The sequence below is a fragment of the Hypanus sabinus genome, chromosome 16 (assembly GCF_030144855.1).
Source record: "Hypanus sabinus isolate sHypSab1 chromosome 16, sHypSab1.hap1, whole genome shotgun sequence".
Taxonomy (NCBI): Eukaryota; Metazoa; Chordata; class Chondrichthyes; order Myliobatiformes; family Dasyatidae; genus Hypanus; species Hypanus sabinus.
In genome coordinates this window covers 74098001-74122279 of record NC_082721.1, presented here as the reverse complement: position 1 = coordinate 74122279, position 24279 = coordinate 74098001, and the positions used below count along the sequence as shown (strand labels likewise).

The 24279-nt window shown below is 43.1% G+C and overlaps 1 protein-coding gene across 1 annotated transcript in view; it reads right to left on the bottom strand.

Moving 5' to 3' along the window:
* Nucleotides 1–285: 285 nt before the first annotated feature.
* The window catches only part of LOC132405919 (C-type lectin domain family 10 member A-like), a 55555-nt gene continuing 31561 nt past the window's right edge, over nt 286–24279 (bottom strand). The window contains exons 14-15 of the mRNA XM_059990899.1: nt 7186–7295; nt 286–1723 (exon numbers count right to left, since the gene is read on the bottom strand). Of these exons, the coding sequence (XP_059846882.1) occupies nt 1576–1723; nt 7186–7295 (258 nt within the window). The 3' untranslated portion in view covers nt 286–1575. The remainder of the gene's footprint in view (nt 1724–7185; nt 7296–24279) is intronic.

Here is a 24279-nt window from a genome sequence, read left to right as displayed (position 1 = left end):
TCAAGAAGGTCACATTCATTACTAAAGGCCGTCACAACCAGGACATGTCTCGTTACTACCATTAAGAGGCTTACAGGAAGCCTGTTACGTACGCCTTAACGGGTTAAATGAACCAACAGAAATGTAACACAGCTTAGAGTCTGAGTCTTCTGTTAAACGCTATTTTATTAGTATCTACGTAATAAAGTAATATAAAACAAGATAAAGTAAACATGCTAACAGAGTTTATGCATATATAAGTGTGTAAATATGAAACACCAAACTTCTTCAACCTTAGGTGGTAAATGATACAGTCTTACGATGGTATAGGTATGAAGTCAGTTCCGTTCGTGATATTGCGTTGAGTAGATTTGAGGAGAGAGAGAGGTGATGTATTTTCCAAGTAATCCGGTGTCGTCGATTCTCCCACGTTTTCCTCCGAAGACCTGGTGAAGTCACCGACAGTGACAACACAAAACGATACCAACTTCACACGGTAAAGCTATCAGCCTAAGCAAGGGTTAAACACACCAACAGCATTTCACCGGTCACCCGTTTTCCACACTGCAAGCAAAACCCACCCTTCCGTGGGCACACAAAGCTCATCCAGTGTCTATTTCTTCTGTATGTCTAGTGTGACTGTCTGAATAGTCAGCCGACCTTGTATATATCCCAAACAAGCTTAACGCCAGCTCTCCTTTTATCGCTCCGTTCATCCGTCTCCATAGCAACTCATGAGCTACTCTTTGCTCTCACTCTCTTTGAATTTGTGCACACACACTCTCTTTCTTTTAAAAGGCACAGTCCATAATGAATACACTTTCGGATCTCGTCACAGGCTGAAGACTTATACCTAACGATGCAGTAACAAGTTCTTACCATCTACCATCAGCTATCTGAACGGTAATGTAAACTAGAAACATTTCAGATTTGTATATAATTACGTGATTTGACCTTTGAATATTTGAGACGTTGAACCTGAACACTTCATCGTTATGCTTTTATTGCAGAATTTAATTGCGTATGTTACGAACTTTTTTTGTCTTGTACTGACTGCTGGCTCAAAACGGAAAAATAAGGCACGTCATATGACACTGATAATAAAAAAAAAACGTTTCTATTCGACTGCAAATTTATCTGCTTTGTCCATTGCCCCAAATGCATTCTGTCAGTCTTCTTTCGTTATGCATATTTGCCAGTTTCCCACATCAAGTAATCAGGGATGCATATCTTCTTCCAGGGTAAACGTACCCACTTTTCTGTAAAGCACATTTTCAAGTTCAAAGGGTTCACTGATGAAGATGGAGCAGCCACAGTTACTAGATAATTTAATGCCTGGGGGCAGTTTCCAAGTGGTTTACAAACGGCGGAGTACACTTCTATATTTTGATTGCAGTCGTGATCTAAATTCATTACAGTTGTAGTGGGAAAAACGACAAATGTGAAATGTCGAAAAGGACACGAACGAGTGACTGGAATACCTTTTAAAACATTAGCAAATTTTGGATAGATTAAAATGGGTGCTTATAGAACATAACATCTGTATATCATATTCAACATTGACCAACTGGGTCATTGCTCTTTTGGTACCAACTGCTATATTGAAGAGGGAATCAATGCAGATCTCTCACAGATCCAACGTTGACTGTCACGACATGGCAAATCATTCCATTTTCCATTGTCAAATATTTCTGCACAATCCTCGGCGTTCTCAGCATTATTTGGTTCCCCTACGCTCCAGTTTCTAAATAAAAGAAGGAAAACAATATTATGCACAGGACGACGTTTTCAATCTCGGCGTCAGTTCCATACTTATGCATCAGGCTATGGTGTAGCCAGAAGTCCAGCATATGCTGCCTACCTTTTTACCCAGCTTCTGATTTTGGAGAAGGAAATACTCTCAATATGGCAATACTAAGCTGAAGTAATCCCTTCAGCTTGTTTGGTTTGGAATTTAGGACTTTATTTCAGTAGATGGAAATTAGCAATATTGATATTTCAGTAAAGCTTGTTATTGCAGTAGCAATATGGTACAAATGCTATTTGCTACATTAGTTCATACCTGAGTGTAATTCAGGTCTTGTTCCATGCAGGCCGAGTCAGTTTTGCTTTCACAGAAGCTGTAAATGGTACTGGGCATATTGTCAGCAGAGACCACTGAATGGTGAAATAGTAGAAGAAATTTATGCCCATGCAATGCCAGGTCTGTAGCACTTCTTTTATCATTTCTACAACAGAAATATCTACTTGGTCTCATAGACTTTCCTTTGCTTCACTCTTCCGTGATCTGATGCGTTTGGTACTTTCACATTGAAAGGCTTCACCTGGCATCTGGCATTTGTCGATTCCAGGTGGAGATGGCGATGACTGCACTAATTATGACTTTGGCACAGAGCACCTCCTTGGTAATTGCGCAGAATCGAAATTGCGCCCTCCGTTTGGTAAATACATGTTTAATCAGTAGTTATCAATTGATGTGTTGGGGATCTATAATATTAGTCCAATGCATTTGTTTTAGAGCTATTTCCTTTTGTCTATTGCATGCAACTTCATCGAGATCATTCATTGTTCGAAATTCTGAGGATAATGTTCACAGTCACATCTTCCAGCAAACCCGATACTCTGCGGCAGTAGTTTTGAACCTTCATTTGTCTCATCCTGTGATAAGTATATTCATATTTTTAATAGAACAAAACTGTTCGCAAACCTCCAGCTAATGCAACAAACTACTCACTACTGCATTCAAATCCCTTCAGAATAAAAACAAACATGCCTTTTACTTTCTTAATAACTTGGTGGAGATGCGTTTGGCTTTCAGACTTGTGCATAAATTCACATCAGTTTATTTGAACATTATCATTTTCCAATTTACATTTCAATAAATAGCCGAACATCAACCACCTCGAAACCATTGCATCCGTCTTCAGGACTGAATCTCCCTCCTGCATCAAAGCAGCATATGCCTTGACTATGTGACTTGATGATTGACTTATCAGCCTCCACTCTTGACTGCATTTTACCACTGGCTGCTATTCCACCAGCGCTCTTCATTTTTTGAGCTGAAGAGTGGGACGGATAACCGATCTTAACAACCGATAACTGGCTGCGAGACCAGCACACTTATAATATAATCATAGAGTACAGCACAGAAACAGGCCCCTCGCCGATCTAGTCCGTGTAGTACCATTCAATTGTACCGGGACTATAGCCCTATATACCCCTACCATACACGTACCTATTCAAACTTCCCTTAAACATGTAAGCCGAGCTCACATGCTCCACCTGCGCTGGCAGCACATCCCACGTGCTCACGACGCTCTGAGTGAAGTATTTTCCTCATTTTTCAGTCAGCATTTCACGTTTCACCCTTAACCAATGACCTCTAGTCGTAGTCCCACCCAAACTGAATGGAAAAACACTGCTTGCATTTTCCTTATCTATACTTCTCATAGTTTAGTACATCTCTATGAAATCTCTCCTCATTCTTTTACCTGCCATGTAATAAAATTCCTAACCTATTCAACTTTCCTCTAACTCACGTGCTCCAGTCTTGGCAAAATCCTTGTAAATTTTATTTGTATTCGTTCAACCTTACCTACATCGTTCCTATACGTAGGTAAAGAAGATTGCACTCAATACTCCAAATTAGAACTCACCAATGTCTTATACCACTTTATTATAACATTCCATCTGCTGTATTCTATTCTTTGATTTATGAAGACCAATGTGATAAAACATTTCTTTCCGGACCTATCTGCCTGCAACGCCAGTTTCAAAAAATTATGAACCTGTATTCCTGGATCTCTTTGTTCTACAACACATCTCAGTACGCTAGGGTTCACTGTGGAGGGCCTACCCTGGCTTGTCCTAATGAAGTACAGCACCTCGTGCTTGCCGGCAATAAATTCAATCTAATATTATTCAGCCCAATTTTCAGCCGGTTAAGATCCCGCTGCAAGCTGTTATAGTCTTCAACGTTGTCCACTACACCCAACCCACCTCCAATCTTGCTGTCATCAGCAAACATACTGACACATCTAACCACAATATCATCCAGAACGTTAAAGCAGATGACGACAAGAGACGGACCCAGTACCTATCACGGCGGCACTCTACGAATCACAGGCATCTAGTCAAGGAATTAACAATCTGCTACCATTTTCTGGCTTCTTCCACGAAGCCAATGTCTAATCCGCGGATGAAGTTTAAAACAGCCACCCTTCGCGGCAATTTAGTGAGCATCCAATCGCTGAAGAGTATTCACGAGAAAAGAGAATAAGTGTAAGGCAATGGCAGGCGGAGCGGGGATTATGTGTCTGAGTGAGTCGGTGTTAGGGTGGCTTCGGTTCATCAGGTTTGAGCGAAGTAATTATCTGATAAGCGTCTTTTTTTAATTTTGATTCTTCGTCTGCAATGCCGCAATCAGTTCAAGGAGAATGGTAACAGGAACTACGTTTTCTCTTGTGTTTGAGATGGTGGAATTTTCGGAGATATTCATACTCCCAGATAATCACATCTGCACCGGGTTCTTCGAGCTAGAACTTCCCACAGAAAGTCAAGGTACAGCAGCTGCAGCTCGATGATGTTCTGCTCATGCTGGTGAATGAGTAAGTTATAGATGTGAGCAATAGAGCAGTACTCACCCCTAGGTTTCAGGATGCAGGTAACTGGGTGATGCCAGAAGAAGAAAGGGAATTGGACAGCACGTGTATCGTTCACGTGTGACGGTTCTACTCAATAATTAGTGTACCATTTTGGATATTCTTGAGGAGGAATGCCTTTCAGGAGAGGCCGCAGCGAGCAGATCTATGGCGCTGAGTCTGGCACTGCGAGTCCGAAGAGAAAGACGATGAACAAAGACTGCAGTAGTGACAGGAGATTCCATTATTAGAAAATAAAGACAAGGTTATGTGGACACGATAGAGCCACCCGGATTAGATATTGCCTCCCAGGTGTTCCGTTCATTGTGTCACACGTAGGGCTATGGCATTCCAAAAACCTGTCTGGGGGTCCAGCACTGTAACTGAACACCTAATATACTGTACTAACCTTGCATAACCTCTACACTCCTCCTACCTATGCCATTGGTAAATACCCGAATCACCAACTCTGGATGCTAACCTCGTAAGGTGAAACGGACAATATCCGATATATCCAGTACGCAGGCAAGAGGGAGGTAACGTGCCATCGGGAATCTCGTTCTTGTAAATACAATCTTTCTGTCCCCCTAACTATCTAATCCCTTATTACCAACAGGTCGCCGCATCTCCCTCCCCCTTCCTTTCAGTTCCAGACACCTGACCGCTGTGACTTTTCTTTACTCGCCCATCCCCCTCAACACATTCCAAAGTGTTGTTCAGGGAGGTGGCCCCAGGTGTACTCTGCACTGGCTATTTAAACCCTTTCTTCTTCCTGCCTATTACGTAATTTCCTGTGTCCTTCACCATTGGTTGTATCGACCGCACTATATATCCTAACTATCATCTCTCAGCGTCCCAAATTATCCTGACTTCTCCATGACAAGCTCTAAATCCTTAACAGGATGTGATAGAAGCTGTAGCCGGGTGCATTGCTCTCTGCTGTAGTCGTCCGGGAGCCTAGAGGTCTCCCTGCCGCTGATAAAAAATGAGCCCCAATCTGGGTAATAGATTCTTCGGTTATATTCAATGTTTTTTATGAGTGAGTTGGCTTCCATGATTATCATCTCAGGACTTAATCTTATCCGACTCACGTAACCCTTTCCCACCTCTTGCGTTCAGGTTTTTCCTGCTAAACCGACTTGCTGCACAACATCGATCGAAATTGCAGATTATTCCCTCTACAGAAACTCCCACTGCATGCTCCTGAGGCTCCTTCTCTGTGTGAAACTTTATATATTTGCCTAGGCCGTTTTTAACTGCAGTTTTTTGCCTAATACTTCCAACATCAGAAGGTCAGTCGTCTTTGTGTTCACAGACCTAGTGATTCCACGACACCAGACCCACAATTTTCTATAAATTTCAATTTTCTCTCCAGGCATTAAATCCGTATATGTACTGTATAGCTGCCATTGATTCCTTGGGCCCATGCACGCAGCCGATGTAAAAAGTAGTCAACGCTGTCTGGATTACACCAGTTGATGCAATCTTTTCAATATTCTCAGTGACCACAGATCCACACTTCACTCTGAGTCGCTCTAAATCATTTTTTCTAGCTTTAAATCTTAGTTTTAACTATCAATCGGATTAGCATCTGCAGATCCATTTCTGAATCTGTTTTAAGGCGAGTCTTTTTGTCAGTAAAGAAGGCCTTGATTCACCAATTACACCACAGTAAGGAAACCTAATTTTAAAGCATTAAAAATCAAAAACAGAACGGCAGTCTGTAAAAATAGTCGACTAGCTGAGCTGTGAAGTAGATGATGTTTGCCTAAAATAGCAACGGTTGGGGCATTGTCATTGAATTATTATTCATATGAATGAGCATCAGGGAGGCCAACAGCTTCAAAATAAAGCTCCAATGCAATTCCGTGAGCTACGTCTGAAATGTAAGCTTACAATCCAACCTGGCACTGCAAAATGCTGGAGAAAAAAAGAATTACTGATGCTGGAATTTGATGGAAAATCAAAATGCTGCAAAACACGGGATTTCAGGATCCATCAATAGAGCAAAAGGAATTGTCGACATTGGGGTCCAGCTGCTGTATCTAGAATAAGTGTAGAGGGAGGAACGAAACCGTATACAGAGAAGGGAATGTGAGGTGAGACAGGTAGACCTCGTAAGATAATCGGCAGGAAAAATAAAACAGTTGAGTGAGGGAGAGCTGTAGACTTAGGCGCACAGGTTGTATACTGACAAGCCAGGACACATGGACAATAGTGCTGGAATGTGATACGGAAGAATGACTTGAAAACGGCCCATTAAGTTGAGGGCAGCTGGACGAAGGAATCTAGCAAACTATGTGGTTTGTAGGTGGTTGGAAATAGGAGACAGGGTGATGTAAATGAGGGAAGTGAGGCTACAGAAGTAGAACAAATCCGAGAAAACAACGGCTGAATCACAGGCCACGTAAAACATTAGCACAGGAGGTAAGGACTACCTGAAATTAGAAAACCTAGTTATATCGTTATGTTGTAAATAATTCCCGGAACATGAAGTGCTGAGGTATTTTGTTTTCCCTTTATCATTCAACGCCAGACAAGTGGGACAAACTAGAAATAAACTCACTTTGGACAGGAAAAATAATCAGATCCATCCACCCAGCGCCAATCGCCTTCAGACGCAGCATCACTAAGACCAATCCAGGAACGAATTCGAAGCGTCTTTCTTAAAAAGTCCTGCAATAGAAACAGAAATGTCTCATTATATGTAGCACCAATGACTAATTTAATAGCATTGACCAACTCCGTATTTGATATAATAATAAACAGGCCCAATTATTCACTTCTTTCTTTTTCCAATATTTTATTACGTTTCATATACACAAATACAGAATTCATGTGGATACTTATTATAAATCAAAATAAGATAGTACAAAATGCACTGTATATAAATCACACTGATACAACCACGGTATACCACAATGATGACCAACAAAATAAAATAAATTTAATGATAAAATACAATAGTATGGTTAATTATATTATAGAAAAAATCTATACCCCCTACCAAAACAAAGCTAGTTGGTAAAATTTAGGAAAAAAAGCACAACAGTAAAAAAAAGTACTTTACCATATAGTGTTTTATAATAATAGCCCAGGTCTATATTTTAACAATTATCCAAAGATTGTTAAAATAGTTCAGAAAGGGTCCCCATAACATTTAAAAATCTTGGTTTTAATTGGAAACCGAGCAACGAATCTTCACTCGATTTAAAGATGACATAGCATCACATAAACTTTGAGCATATCGCATGTGTGTGGGGGGGGCGAAAGCAAGATCGCCCACTTAGCCATAAAAGAAATGAAAGTCAGTACCCAAGAATGAGAAAGCTCCAAAATTATAACTCTTTCCTCAACAATACCAAATAAGAAAGTCAAAAGATTTAGTTAAAACTAACTTTAAAAAAGTACAGAAAAAGTTTGGAATAAATCTTTCCAGCATTTTTCAAGGCTCGAAAATGAATAAAACATATAAATTACTGAAGCTTCTCCATTAGTAAATCTGTCACAGTAAGGAGATATGTCTGCAATATAACGCGAGAGCTTGATTTTCGACATATGAGCCCTATGTACTACTTTAAATTGTAGAAGGGAATGACGAGCACATAATGATGACGAATTAACCATTTTGAAAATACCCCTCCAGCTCTCATCAGATAATGAAGTCTGTAGATCCTTTTCCCAATCTTTTTTAAATTTTATCTGAAGGAGCCATTCTCAATCCCGAAAACAGACCATAAATATAAGATATTAAGCCATTTTCAAAAGGTTTCAAATTAAAAAAAAAACGTCTATTATAATGTTATCCGGGCTAGTGGGAAATGCATGCAGTTTGGATCACAAAACATCTCTATTCCTTGAATATCGAAAAAGAGGGTATTTAATAGGTTATCTTTCACTGAAAGCAGCTCAAAAGAAGAGAGATTCCCTCCAACAAACAGATCCTTAAATCTTTCAATACCTAGTCTATCCCATTCTCTAAAAAACAGATCGGTTGTAGATGTTTAAAGAAAAGATTAGGGGGGAAAATTGGACAAAAAACAGAAAATCTCAAGAAACCGAATTGTTTTTTTCTAAGCTGTAGCCATATCCTTGCGTGTGCTTAACCACCAAACTATCAGTTAATTTATTTACAGGTAAAGGAAGAGAGATTCCAAGAAGAGAGATAACGGAATATTTTACAACAGAATTAACTTGCAAAATGACCAATATTGGACCATCGTCACGATTAATATAATATAACCAGAATGTAAAATTTCGTATGTTAATTGCCGAATAATAAAACAAAATTATGTAAAGCAAGGCCACCATTCTTTTTTTTTTCTTTTATAAGGTGGGTTTTATTTTATTGGGGTTTTCTGTTCTTCCATATATAGAAAAAAAGACTCGAATCTAGAGAATTATAAAAAAGACTTAGGAATGAGTACAGGTACGGCTGAAAGAGGTATAGAAATTTAGGTAAAATATACATTTTAATAGAATTAAATCGACCATTCAATGATAATGAAAGAGGCAACCAATTATAAAGTGTTTTTTTAACATTATAGGTTAAAACATTTTCTTTGAATAAATCTTTGTAGTACTTATTGATGGTTACGCCCAAGTATGTAAATTGTTCCCTTACAATTTTAAGGTTAATATCCGTTAGTATAAAATTATTTGAAGTAAACAATTCATTCTTATGTAACATCAATTTGTATGCTGAAAACTGACTAAAATTAGTCAATAAACAAAACATAGATGATGAAGAAGTAGTCACATTAGATTTAAAAAGCAAGAGGTCATTGGCATAAAGCGAGAATAGTACTTTTCCTAAAGATACCAGTGATATCTTTCGACTTTCGAAACGCAAATGCTAAAGGTTATAAAATCATATCAAAAGGCTAAGGAATCAGCGGACATCCTTATCTGGTTCCAGGTTGGAGTTTAATTGGCTTAAAAATCTGAAAATTAGTAAGAACCCAAGCAGAGGGAGATAAGTAAAGTAATTTAATCCAATAGATAAAATTGGGCCCAAAATTAAATTGCTCTATGGCTTTAAATAGGTAATTCCAGTCAGCTCGCTCAAAAGCCTTCTCCGCATCTAAGGAAATCACACATTCTGATACTTCCTAGGATGGAGAATGGACAACATTTAACAGTCACCGTATATTAAAATAGGAATATCGATTTTTAATAAATCGGGTCTAATCTGAACCTTCTATATACATATGTATGTATGTATATATGCATGTGTGTGTATATAGATAGATAGATAAATAGATAAACGGTCAAAACGTGAGTTTATTAAAATCTTATTCTGTTCATCATTTAAAAGATGATTGCTATTGGAAGAGATATTAAACGATTAATCTTCTGCGCGTTTTCAACGGATCCCAGCCATTTCCGCTCACCAGTTTCCAAAACGATTCTCAGGCGTGCGAGGAAAACAAAGTGAGGTTTTCAACCCTTCCTTATAAAGCAGCGATATGACCTCTTTATGCTTAACACTTTCAGCGATTACCTCCGGTGTATAATCTTCCACGAATCTAATCAGTTTCCCATTGATATCAATCATTCCAACTCGACGGTTATGTCGGATTTAAAGCTCCTTAATGTGAAATTCATGACCGCTTAAAATGACTAACTTGGGACGCTCATCTACCTTGGGTTTCGGGAGCAGTAATCGATTGGCACGGTCCAACTTAGGCACGGGGGGGAATCAATCAGGGAATAGGTGCTTTAAAAAACTTGCAAAGGACTCCGTGGGGTGGACAACTTCAATTGATTATTCAATACATAGATTGTTTTTTCTATTTCTGCTTTCCAGGTTGGTAATCTTCTTTGTTATTTTTTCATTAGATAATCATATTTTTTGCAAAGCTTACTCATGTCTTTTGAGTCAGTTTCCATTAACGACAAAGTTTATTTATTCTCTTTAATTTCCTTATCATGTTCGATTAAAGTTAGTTGAACAGCGTGCAACTTAAAAATACGATGTTGAAATTCCTCAGAGAGTTCTGTTCTTTGCTTTTGAAGGAACTATCCAATCGATTCCAAAGTAGTTGGAGAGTCTTCTGTTTCTTTTTATTTCTCTTTTGCAGAGACTTTCGTCTATCTCAAAGATATATTAGAGCAATATTAAGATTTATAATAATGTTTCAAAACTCTAAACGAAAAGAAAACATAGTTAAAGTAGGAGCAATATTAAAGAGATTTTAGTCCATCGGGTACCAGCAGGGCTCTCTCCAATTATTCATTTCAAAGCAGATAAATGGACAAATGAAAGTGGAAGAGAATGACACCGGATCGTATTTTTTATTCAACAGTTCAAAATTTCAGCGGCGATCCAGAGTAGAAGGCACGATTTAGCCAGCCTTTTGTAGAAGTGTTGAGACACCGAATTTGCCTTAATTGGACTCCAGGCGGCCACATGTCTTACATATCCAATCCTTCCACCAGCTTTTCATTGACAACTAAGAACCTGTACTTTTTCTGACTTATATGGATGAGTTCTTGTCCTGAACTTCTACTGAATTTACTGTTTCACACATGCGATTGGCTGGCTGTCCTTTGAGTGCCTATATGTAGAAAAACAGAGGTACTAAGAAGCTAAATTTGAAGTCATAGCTTTGAGAATTAGGGGTGCTTTTGAAGTCCTTCGTGTCCCCTACAGCTGGTGGCTTTCTTCCTACAGTTTTACTAGGAATATGCAAATTAGAAATGTCATTTGAAACCGTTTATATAAATGAATGTATTGGAGCGACTGATAAACAGTTGATTAAGATATCTGCTTTATGCACTGGTGCTGAATTTCCTGTGTAGTTTAGGAGTTGCAAAGTAAGAAGATTTTATTCTGTCACATACCTGTCTTTGTATGATGGCTTAGAAGAAAAAGAATGGAATACAAAGCCTCAGAGAGACACCTTAAATCCATGATACAAATATGGCTTGTGTACGATTTCCTAGTCGGAGATGCCTCCCAGGATGTTGATTGTCGGGAGGTTAATCATTGACGGTGAGGCCATTTGCTTTCAAAAGTTGGCTACTTATCTGCACATGCAGAATTTGTTGCTGCATCTAGATGCGAATTGAGTTAAATGCCGAGGACTTGAAAAAGCTTTTGACCTTTGCGAAGTCAACGGTAAATATTCTCACTCCTGATCTCACCTTGGAAGAAGGTTAATTACGAAATACCTGAAGGTGGTGCCGTGCTAGTCTCTGCCTTCTGGGATTCTGCCAGAATGACCTGATGCTCAGATGATGACTTCCAGCAAATTCTGCCATATTGATCGTTGCATGCAGGGACCTTGTCTAGCAGACTGGGGTGGTGGCGAATCTTTCAAATATGCTCTGACAAGAAGTCTTTTTCACATTAAATGTCGAAAACTTAGGGTTCCATTAGCCAAGGCGGCAATGCACTGTGTTCCTGGTGAAACCCAAAATAACTAACAGCGAGCACATTATTGATGAGAAACCGTTGCTTAATAAGATTGCATTGGAATTTTCGCGTATTTCACGACTACAAGTAAATCAGTTACGTGGGAGTGCATGACAATATTTTCCATATTATAATATATAGTTTACATCGGGCAATTTCCAAGTTTGTACAGTAGGTGACATTGCTGCACATTTCTTGGAACAACTTAGGCTCGGGCACAAACCAGGTCATTAGCTCAAACGCTTGGCAGAGTGAGTGACATGATAGCAGTGCACATCTTCCATCATTTCTTGCAATGCAAAGTCTAGCGAAGGTCAGAACTGAAAGAGTATTCCTGTGGAACTAAACAAATAGTCTGTGTCCGCTCCCAGCCATTTTTCAGTCTGTGAATACTCGTGCATCACACCGTTTATTGTCATGGAAAATTCAGGGAAGATCTTGGCTTGGAATACCAGTTGCTAAGAACTCGCAGGTTTTGTTTACTACGAACTGTCACTTTAAGTGCGCCTAAATAAGATGGGACTTTGACGTCAGTCACAGGCTTCCTGCTGTCTGTACAGATTAAAATACAGAGACACACATTGAGAGAGAGGGAGAGAGAGAGAAAGAGAACACATATGCTTGCAGTGTTAGCAACTACGACTTGGAACTACGAACTGCCGGAGCAAGTTTTTGTTACTCGAGCGTGGCGGTGGACGAACCCAAGTGCAGAACACCGGCGTGGAGGCAGAGTCGGGAGGCGTTATTAACGTAGCGAGGGTGGAGTCGGTATCCAGGAGCGATGCTAGACTTAGAACCGGCATTAATAAGAACCAAGAAACGAGGTTACTCACACCGGCGTCGACCAACGAACTGGTAGTTCCTTGTAGTGGTCACAGGCTTTTTATACTGTACTTACTGATGGAAAGCAGGTGTTTGTAGTTAGTGGAACCTGAGAATGATTGGAAACTAAACGAGGTAACTGAGGCCCAATACCTAAGGAAAGTAGACAGATGGGGTTTGCCAGAACAGACCATGACAGTACCCCATCCCATAAACGGATCATCCAGGCGATCCTCCAGGCCTCTCTGGATGGTCCCGAATGAAATTCTGGATGAGGGAAGGGTCTAGGATGAAGGAGCTGGGGACGCAGGAACGCTCTTCTGGACCGTACCCTTCTACAAGATATTGGAGACCCCTGCCTCTACGGCGCACATACAGTATTCTTCGGAAGCTGTATGCCGGATGGTCATCGACGATACGGGCAGTTGCGGGAGTCTCAGGCGGGGGACACCAGGGGCTGACGGAGACTGGCTTTAACTGGGAAACATAAAACGTTTGGTGGATGCGCAGTGCTCTTGGCAATATTAGGCGGACCGCTGCGGGATTGACACGTCCGGTCAACGGTCAACGGCTTCAACGGTCCCCGGAAGCGAGGGACGTGTTTCCTATGTTCGTTCTTGAGACGTTGTGCTGATCTGGGTAGAGCCTTGCGTGTCTCCTCCCAACACTTTAAGGCACCGATCGATATGGTCCTGAAACGATGGCACCGCAATCTCCTTTTCCTGTGCGGGAAGAGCGGGGTTTGGTACACCAGGGTACACTCGAATGGGAATCTTCCAATGGCCGAGTTTACTAGAGAGTTGACGGTGTACTCAATCCACGGGCTGTGGTCGCTCCAAGGCGACAGATTGTTTGTCGTTAAACAACGTAGCGTCGCCTTCAGGTCTTGGTTGATCCGTTCCGTCTGCCCGTTCGTCTCGGGGTGAAAGCCGGTTGACAGGCTGACCGATGCACTTAAGGTTTGACAGAAGGCCTTCCACACCTGTGAGCCGAACTGAAGACCTCGATCGGAGACGATGTCTGCTGGAATTCAGTGGAGACGGAAGACGTGGCGGACGAGAAAATCTGCGGTTTCTTGAGAGGAAGGAAGTTTAGGGAGGGCTATGAAATGCGCCGCCTTGGAAAACCGGTCTACCACGTGAGTACAGTGGTGTTCCCATATGAAAGGGGTAGACCGGTGACGAAGTCCAGGGCGATGTATGACCAGGAACTACCACAGACAGTGTGAGGACGAAGGAAACCCGCAGGTGGTCAATGAGAGGCTTTTCCCTGTGCACAAATGAAACATGCCGAGACATAGGAACGGGTATCCGCCTCCATGGGCGGCCACAAAAAGTGTTTTTTTCAGGGGGGCTAGGGTGCGATCACTCCCAGGATGGCAGACGCACCGAGACGTGTGCCCCCATTGAAGAACCTGGGACCTGACGGAAATGGGCACATACAGGCGATCGCCGGGTCCATTGCCGTGGTCGGGGTCATCCCGTTGGGCTTCATTCACTTTCGACTCGATCTTCCAAGTGAGGGTGGCAATCACGCAGGATAGTGGCAGGATAGTCCCTCGGCTGAAAGTGTCCTCCATGGAGTCGTATTGGCGAGAGAGCGCATCCGGCTTCCCGTTCTCGAACCCTGGACGGAATGTGAGGGAAAACCTGAACCGTCCGAAAAATAATGCCCAACGGGCCTGGCGGGAGTTCAAAAGTTTGGCAGTCTGAATATACCCCGGGTTTTTATTATCAATCCATACTACAAACGGTTGTCTGCCCCCTCCAGCCAGAACCTCAATTCTTCCAATGCCAGTCCCCTCCAGGCAGTGCCTCCATTTTTCCAATGCTAGTTTGACCGCCAGGAGTTTCCGATTCCCCACGTCGTAATTCCGCTCGGCGGGGGGCGGTCGGCGGGAATAGAAGGCGCAGGGGTGAAGGTTCTCGTCCGAACTTGATCGGTGGGATAGGACTGCACCTACCCCGGAGTCAGAGGCGTTCACCTCGACAATGAATTGACGTGCTGGGTCCGGATGGACCTGGATAGGAGCGGTGTTGAAACTGCTGTTCAGGTCGGTGAACGACGAGTCGGCTTCAAAGTCCCAATAGAGATTTGCAGTAGGCGAGGTAAGCAGGGTAAGGGAGGGCCGCCATCCGACTGTAGTCTCTGATAAACCGGCGGTAGAAACTTTTAAACCACAGTAATCGTTAAAGTTGTTTGCGGGTCGTGGGCCTTGGCCATTTTTCCACTGCCTGGATCTTCTCGGGGTCTGCTCTCACTTGCCCGCTCTCTATGAATCTGACCGAAGGAACGTGAAAATCACATTTCCCCGCCTTCACAAATAATTGTTTTTCCCACAGTCTCTGGAGGACTTCACGGACATGGCGTACGTGTTCTTGGGGGGGGGGGGAGGGTGCTAGAAAATATCACGATATCATCGAGGTAAACGAATACGAACCGATTAATAAAGTCCCTTAGTACGTCATTAATGAGGGCTTGAAAAAAAAGCGGGAGAATTGGCGAGGACAAAGGGCATGACAAATGTACGAAGTGGCCTGGAGGGGCATTAAAGGCCATCTTCCACTCGTCCTCCTCCCTCACCGTGACGAGAGTATGCGTTCCGAAGGTCCAGCTTTGAGAAAATGTTCACTCTATGCAGTGGTTTAAAGGCCGAACCAATGCGTGGCAAAGGGTCCTTATTCTGAACTGTTAATTGCTTAGGCCTCTGTAATCAATAAAAGGACGAAGCGACCCGTCCTTCTTTTCTATAAAGAAGAAACCGGCGCCTGCCGGGGAAGATGAAGATCTGAATAATGCCCGCCGCGAGGCACCCGCAAATGTACTTCTCCATGGCCTGTCTCTGGTCGGGATAAGTCAAACGGCGGCTGGTGGATAGCGAGGCCCCGGGGAGAAGGTCGATTGGACAATCATATGGGCGTGGCGGAGGTAGGGAAAGAGCCCGTTGTTTACCGAATGCTGGTCCCAGGTCATTGTACTCTGTGTGACTCGGGACAAATCGAGGGGTTCCGGGACCGACGAGGCTGCAGTAGCTTCCTTGGGAGATAGTTGGCCTGGCAAGACTGGCTCCAGTTGGCATTCCTTCCGGTAGACGAGTCGAGGTGGGGATTGTGTTTGCTCAGCCCTGAGTACCCTAGAACTACCGGGGCTTGAGGTGAACGATTGAGACTGAACAGTATCTCCTCTCGATGGTTGTCGGCTAGGATCAAGGTCAAGGAAGGCGTACAATGGGTCATCCGAGCCAGCAGTTTTCCGTCCAGGCCCCGGGCCTCCAGGGGTGTAGTTAGCAGATCGCGAGCTATTCCAGCCAGGGAGGCTATGTCCTCGTCCAGCAGATTGCCCCCAGCTCCGGAATTAACCAAAGCGGATAGGGACAGAGACTGTAGTTAGTAATTCACGGTGGCCGGTATCTGCATCCGAGTCTGGGAGGCTGTAGGGAGTGTCGTCGGACTCACCAGAACAGTAGAAGCGAGAGCTCTCCGGGAAACGGAAGGGGGAAAAATGTTAGGGCCGGTTGAAGAAGGTGAGGTGGACCGTGGCTGTCAGGCTTTCTCGGAGTCCAATTGTCCAGCCTGGTAGCTACGGAGGTCACTGAATCCAGGCTGTTAGTGTCATACCTAGCCGACAACTCGTCCTTTACCTTATCACAGTGGCCTTGCCGGAATACCTTCTGGGGTGCCTCATCATTCCAGCGCAATTCGGCCGCTAGCGTTCGGAACTCCACGGAGTATTGGGCAACACTGCGTGAGCCTTCAGGGAGGATGAGTAGACGTTTGGCGGCATCTATACCACGGACGGGATGGTCAAAAATCTTACTTACTTCTGTGATAAAGGAGGGGAAGGACGAGCAAGTCTCTGGCTGATTATCCCAAATCGCGTTGGCCCTTGCTAAGGAAATTCCTGGGAGCAACCCGATAACGTAAGCTATTTTCGATCTGTCCGTGGCATACGGGGATGGCTGTTGCTCGAACACCAAGGAGCAATGCACTAGAAAAGCCCGGCACTTCACCAGATCTCCGGCTTAGGTTCTGGTTCAGGTTCGTGCGGCTCAATTGGAGGATGTGTTGTTGACGCATCGGGCATCGCCAGTACGGACTGTCTGGTCTGGTCAGAGCAAGCTCCGGGAGTCGTCGGGGTAAGATGGGCGATTACTCGGTCAAGCTATTCACTGACCTTTCTTACGTCCACTGACAGGGAACGGAGGTTCTCCATGATGTCCCAGAGCAGCTGATCGTGCAAGCCCTGGAGGGAGCCCTGGCTGCCGAGAGCTTGTTGCAGGGGATTCCTGTCCGCTGGGTTCATTATGGCCAGTTCAATTTCTTACACGAGCGTAGCGGTGGACAAACCCAAGTGCAGAACACGGGCGTGGAGAAAGAGTCGTGAGGTGTTATCATAACTATATAACAATTACAGCACGGAAACAGACATCTCGGCCCTTCAAGATCTTGCCGAACGTTTACTCTCATCTAGTCCCACCGACCTGCACTCAGCCCATAACCCTCCATTCCTTTCCTATCCATATACCTATCCAATTTTACTTTAAATGACAATATCGAACCTGCCTTTAACACTTCTACTGGAAGCTCGTTCCACACAGCTACCACCCTCTGAGTGAAGCTATTCCCTCTCGTGATATCCCGAAACTTTTGTCCCTAACTCTCAATTCATGTCATCTTCTTTGAATCTCCCCTACTCTCAATGGAAAAAGCCTGCCGATGTCAAATCTATCTATCCCCCTCATAATTTCAAATACCTCTATCAAGCACCACCCCACCCCCCAGCCTTCTATGCTCTAAAGAATAAAGACCTAACTTGTTGAACCTTTCTCTGTAACCTAGGTGTTGAAATACATGTAACACTCTAGTCTTCTCGGTACTCTCTATTTTGTTGAGGTCTTTCCTATAATTCGGTGTCCAGAACTGTACACAATACTCCAAATGTGGCCTTAACAATGCCTTGTGCAATTTTAACATTACATCCCAGCTGCTATTCTCAATGCTCTGATTTGTAAAGGTCAGCATTCTAAAAGTTTCTTCACCACCTTTTCCATATGAGATTGCACCTTCTAGAATTATGCACCATTATTCCTAGATCACTCTGATCTACTGTATTCCTCACTGCTCTACCATTTACCTTCCTTGTAGTGCTCACAGGCTTTTTATACTGTACTTGCTGATGGAAAGCAGGTGTTTGTAATTAGTGGAACCTGGGAATAATTGGAAACTAAACAAGGTAACTGAGGCCAGGTTCCTGAGGGAAATAGCCAGTTTGCGATTACCAGAAGGTAGCATTACAGTTTTCTCCAGTATGGGTGTTTGTCACTTCGTATAATCCATAGAAGTGGAGTTTGGGACCATTCATGAGTTAACACTTGCCTGGGTATGTTGTGTGGTGATCTCTAGAAGAGGGTATCCCTGTGACACTTTCTATCTTCACCATCACAACACTCAAAACCTTGTTTTCCCAAGCTCTATATTTATATTTACAAAAAGTTATACAAATAACACTGTGAAATTTTGTTTATATTTGTTAATATATTATAAGTAGATACTAATTAAGATAATGGTTATAACATCAGACTCAGATTCAATGTGTAATCTATTGCTGCTGGGTCGTTTCTAAAGCGTTACAGTTCGTCACAAAATAGGGGCACGTCCGGGATACGAAATAAAATTGAAACTTATTGAACAATTAATTATCGATTTCATTGGTTACTCCTCTTTTGATTTATTTGTGTGTGAAAATCAACAGCAGTGGATATTTCTATTGAGGCATTTCTGGAAGTGACAACCCCTGGGGTATTAGGAAAAGCCAAAAAGGATGAAGTGTTGGCTATTGCTAATGCGCTGAACAATACTGAGATAGAGCGGCTATGAGGAAGCCAGAGATTTAGAGGAAAATAATGAGTGACATATAGCTTCGCAGCTGTTTGATGAAAAGGTGTTAAAGAGGTTTCCTGTGAATAAAGAGGATATCCAGTTACGACTGGAACAAATGAAGTTTGATATATTTATATTAGAGGCTGAGGAAAAAGAAAGACAGGGGCAGTATGATGCTAGGGAAGCAGGCAAACTGAGGGGAAAGGCCGAAAAACAGAGGCGATATGAAATGGATAAGTTAAGGCTCGAGAAGAAAGTTGTTGGCTCTATGGAGCTGGTCGTACCGTTTATTGCCAGCCAAAAAGTAAAGTTGGTCCCTCCAATTGATGAGACTAGAGATGATAAATACTTACAGCATTTTGAAAAGGTTGCTCAGAGCCTAAGATGGCCAAAGGAAAGCTGGTCTCTGTTGTTACAGATATTAATTCCGGGTTGTTACGAAGGATGAACAACTCTGATGGCAAGAATAGTGCAGAGTGGCCCATGCCCACCCCCTGTTTGGAGAATCACATATCTCTACTACTTCGATGCTGCTAACAAGGAAGTAAGAGAGACAAAAGGGAATCTGTCGGTGCAGTTTTTATTGATAACAGCTCATGAAAGAGAATGAGAGAGAGGCACAGCTAAGAGGTACACAAGGAGAAACGTCTCCTAATGACAGAAGAGGAGATTTACTGCTATTGTCTTTTGAAGAAGGATTGCTTACTTGGTACTGTTCTATTCATTGAAATCCCTCAAGGGACAGCCAGAGGGGGCTGATTTGATGGGTTCAGTCATTCAAACCTGATTGACACCTGAGAACCCGTGAGTGGTGTTAAAATTGAGGTCTGGGGTGAAATCCCTCAGGCGCAACAGGAGAAACGCTAGTGAGCAATAGAAACCCACGAGACAGTGTGGGACATCGGAGACGAAATGAAGGGTCGGTAAATTTTAACTCGCAGTGTTTATAGCGAGACCGGTGGGGGCTTGTGTGTGTGTCCGCCCTTGCCTAGGTGACCACGGAAGAACGGTCTAGCTAAAGGACGGAGGGATCACACTTGAATGGCAACAACAACGACACATCGACGGATCGAAATCGTAAAGGAAGTTTGGCAAAGGCCATCGATGTTATTGTTTGCGCGCCCTCTTTCTCATCTCTCTCTCTCTCTCTCTCTCTCTCTCTCTCTCTCTCTCTCTCTCTCTCTCTCTCTCTCTCTCTCTCTCTCTCTCTCTGCCCAACAATTACAACACATCGACCAACAACTACCTCACCCTGCATGAACTGAACTGAACTTTATATTTCCATCTGACAATTCATTATTCCCTAGACAACGATAGCGCTGGTTTATTATTGATTACTATTATACCCACACTTTTAGGTTTAGTATTGCAAACGTATATTATCTGTATATTTGCATTGATATTGTTTTGTATATTTTTACTAAGAAAAACTGTTGAAAATAGTACCACCAGACTCCAACGGACACTTCTATGCTTGCTGGTAAGACACGCAGTTACGGGGTACGTAACAAAATTGGGGCCAAATTGGGGGACCGGCGCTCGGGCTATAAATCCAGAATTTGATCTGGTTGCGTGTGTAATCAGACGGGAAACCAGCAAAGGTGGATATAGACAAATGTTTAGAAAATCCGACTTTGAAGGCGCTAGAGGATGCCACAAAGACGGATTTGGTGAATATTGCGAAAGGTTTAAATATCACAGAGGTGTAGTCGTCAATGAAGAAGTGGGAGATACAGAGGGCCATAGCCCAGTATTACATATCCAAGGATGTGTTCACACCTGATGCATTGGATCTGTTCCCGGAAAGGAAACCATTTGTTGGGATGATTCAGTTAGAGTTGGAAAAGTTAAGGTTGGACACGGAACAGGAGAAAAGGGAGTATGACCTCCAGCTAAGGGAGATGGAGGAAAGGGAAAAGGAGAAACATAGGCACCATGAGCTGGACATGGAGAAGATAAGGCAAGAGGGAAGAGTCCAAGGGCCAGACCGGGAGGAGAAGTTTAATGTTAGTAGGGAGTTTACGTTAGTATATCCGTTCGAGAAGACAGATGTTGATAGTTATTTCTTGCATTTTGAAAAAGTTGGCAGTGAATCAGAAGTGGCCCACAGATCAATGGGTGGCGTTGTTACAAACTGTGTTAAAAGGGAAGGATCAAAGGGCATTTGCGGTATTGTCCATGGACGTGTCTGCGGATTATGACGAAATAAAGTCGGCCATCCTTCGGACCTATGAGTTAATCCCTGAAGCATATAGACAAAAGTTCGGAGATTTAAAGAAAGTGTGGAATCAGACGTATGCAGAGTTTGCCTATGAGAAGGGTGTGCTCTTGGATCGTTGGTGTGCAGTAGAAAAGGTGGAGGAGAATTTCCAGCATTTCAGAGAGTTAATTCTGATCGAGTAATTTAAAGATTGTGTTTTGCATGATATCCGGATGTATTTGAACGAGAAGCCGAATAAGTCTATATCAGAATTTGCCAGGTTCGCAGATGAATATGCCCTAACCCACAAGACAATGTTTTCCTCGAATAAGAGTTACCAGAAAGACCGTAGGGACGGCAGAGAAAGCCCGCCGTCTAAGGTAGAAAATAAGCCAGGTGCTAATGGTAAAGGGAAGGAGGAAGAAAGGCAGGCTGTCAGGAGGGTTCCTGTCTTGACCTGATTTAATTGTGGAAAGGTTGGTCATATTGCATCTACGTGCTTTGCTCCGAGGAAGTAGACAGGGAAAGGGAAAGCAGCAGTCCCTACTGGGTGTATTGAGTCGATCAGCATATGGACGAGAAAGGCCGAGGTCGATAAAATAAGAGAGGGGCGTGAGAAATTAATTTCCGAAGGGATCGTGTCTGTGAAAGAGGGAGAAACCCCAGTTCCAGCGAGGATCTGGAGAGATACTGGAGCTGATCAGTCATTGATTCTAAGTAAGGTATTAGATTTTGGTCCTGAGACGAGAGAGGTAAATTTGAGAGGCATAGGAAAAGATAGAGAAGCTGTAACTTTGCATGGGATCGTTATAAATTGTGATCTGGTATATGGACCAGTTGAAGTAGGGGTGCAGTCAGAATTATCGAAAGAAGGTGTGGACGTCCTTCTTGGTAATGATTTAGCAGGTGGTGAGGTGTGTTCAGCAGTGAAACTGACGAGTAAGCCTCTAAGTGTTGAGGACACGCCCCTAGATTCCAAGATCTATCCAGCATGCGCAGTCACTCGCAGCATGTCGAGAAAGGTAGCTGAGAAAGAGACGAATTTAAATCAGTCCAGTGTTTATTTGGCTAAGACGTTTCTACCGACCCTGTACTAAGAGGGGTTAAAGGATGGTAAAACGGAGAATAGGGAGGTGAAAGAGAGTAAAGGAGAGGAGGTAGACCTACCCTTAGCAAGATGGGAATTTATAAAAGAGCAGGGATGCGACGAGGAGTTGGTAGCATTGAGAGAGTCAGTTCTTTCTGAGACAGAGATTGAGAAAGAGCCAAAGGGTTACTACTTGATGGAGGGTGTGCTGATGAGGAAGTGGAGGCCCACCACGATGCCGGTCGATGAGCATTGGGCGGTGGTACATCAGGTAGTAGTTCCGAAGGTGTATCGGGACTTAATTTTGAACTTAGCTCAAAAGGGACATTTAGGTGGACATTTGGGTGAAAGGAAGACAGTGGATAGGTTCATGAAAGATTTCTATTGGCCAAACATGAGAAAAGATATTGCTGATTATTGTAAAAGTTGTCATACATGTCAGGTGGTCGGAAAACCGAACCAAGTTATCCCTGAGGCACCTTTCCGACCACTACCCACTTGTGAGGAGACATTCTCCTGAGTCATTGTGGATTTTGTGGGTCCTTTATCTAAAACTGCGTGTGGGCGACAGTACGCCATGACCATGACTTATGCTGCTACACGATTTCCAGAGGTTGTGCCTCTGGGGAATATTAGGACCCCTGCGGCGGTGAAGGCACTCATTAAATTCTTTCCCACAGTGGGGCTACCAAAGGAAATACAATTGGATCAGGGGAGTACATTTATATCCAAAGCATTTCAGGAAATGATGACCCAGATGGGAGTCAAACAAATTTTAGCTTCTGCATACCATCCGGAATCCCAAGGAGCGTTGGAATGATTCCACGCTACACTAAAGACCATGATTAAAACTTATCGTCAGGAAAACGTTCGAGACTGGGATAATGCATTACCACTTCTGTTATTTGCAGTAAGTGATACAGTTCAGCGATCCCTGGGGTTCACTCCGTTTGAGCTCGTTTTTGGTCACAGGCCCAGAGGACCTTTAACCCTACTTAAAGAGAAGTAGTCTATTCCGAAAGTTCAAGCCAGTGTGATTGACTATGTTTTAAAATTCCGGGAAAGGCTTCATAAGGTATGCGCCTTTGCAAGAGAAAATCTTAAAGACTCCCAGACCAGAAAGAAACAATGGTATGACAAACGAACAAGAGAACAAGAGATTCACGTGGGCGATAAGGTTTTAGACAATAGACAATAGGTGCAGAAGTAGACCATTCGGCCCCTCGAGTCTGCACCGCCATTCTGAGATCATGGCTGATCATTCACTATCAATACACAGTCCCTGCCTTGTCCCCATATCCCTTGATTCCCCTATCCATCAGATATCTATCTAGCTCCTTCTTGAAAGCATCCAGAGAATTGGCCTCCACCGTCTTCCGAGGCAGTGCATTCCACACCTCCACAACTCTCTGGGAGAACAAGCTCTTCCTCAACTCTGTTTTAAATAACTGACCTCTTATTCTCAATCCATGCCCTCTGGTACTGGACTCTCCCAACATCTGGAACATATTTCCCGCCTCAATCCTATCAAATCCTTTAATTATCTTAAACGTTTCAATCAGATCCCCTCTCAATCTCCTCAATTCCAGCGTGTACAAGCCCAATCTCTCCAATCTCTCTGCGTAAGACAGCCCTGCCATCCCAGGAATCAACCCAGTGAATTGAATCCTCAATTACCAGAATGTCCTTCCTTAATCCTGGAGACCAAAACTGTACACAATATTCCAGGTGTGGTCTCACCAGGGCCTTGTACAAGTGCAAAAGGACATCCTTGCTCTTGTATTCAATTCCCCTTGTAACAAAGACCAACATTCCATTTGCCCTCTTCACTGCCTGTTGCACTAGCTCATTCACCTTCATTGACTGGTGAACTAGGACTCCTAGGTTCTTTACATTTCTCCCTTACCTAACTCTACATCGTTCAGACAATACTCTGCCCTTTTGTTCCTGCTTCCAAAGTGGATAACTTCACATTTATTCACATTGAATGACATCTGCAAGTATCTGCCCACTCCCCCAGCCTATCCAAGTCTCCCTGTATTCTCCTAACGTCCTCTTCGCATGTCATACTGCCACCCAGTTTAGTATCGTCAGCAAACTTGCTGATATAGTTTTCAATGCCCTCGTCTAAATCATTGACATAAATTGTAAAGAGCTGTGGTCCCAATACAGAGCCCTGTGGTACCCCACTAGTCACCTCCAGCCAGTCCGAGAAACACCCATTCACTGCTAACCTTTGCTTTCTATCTGCC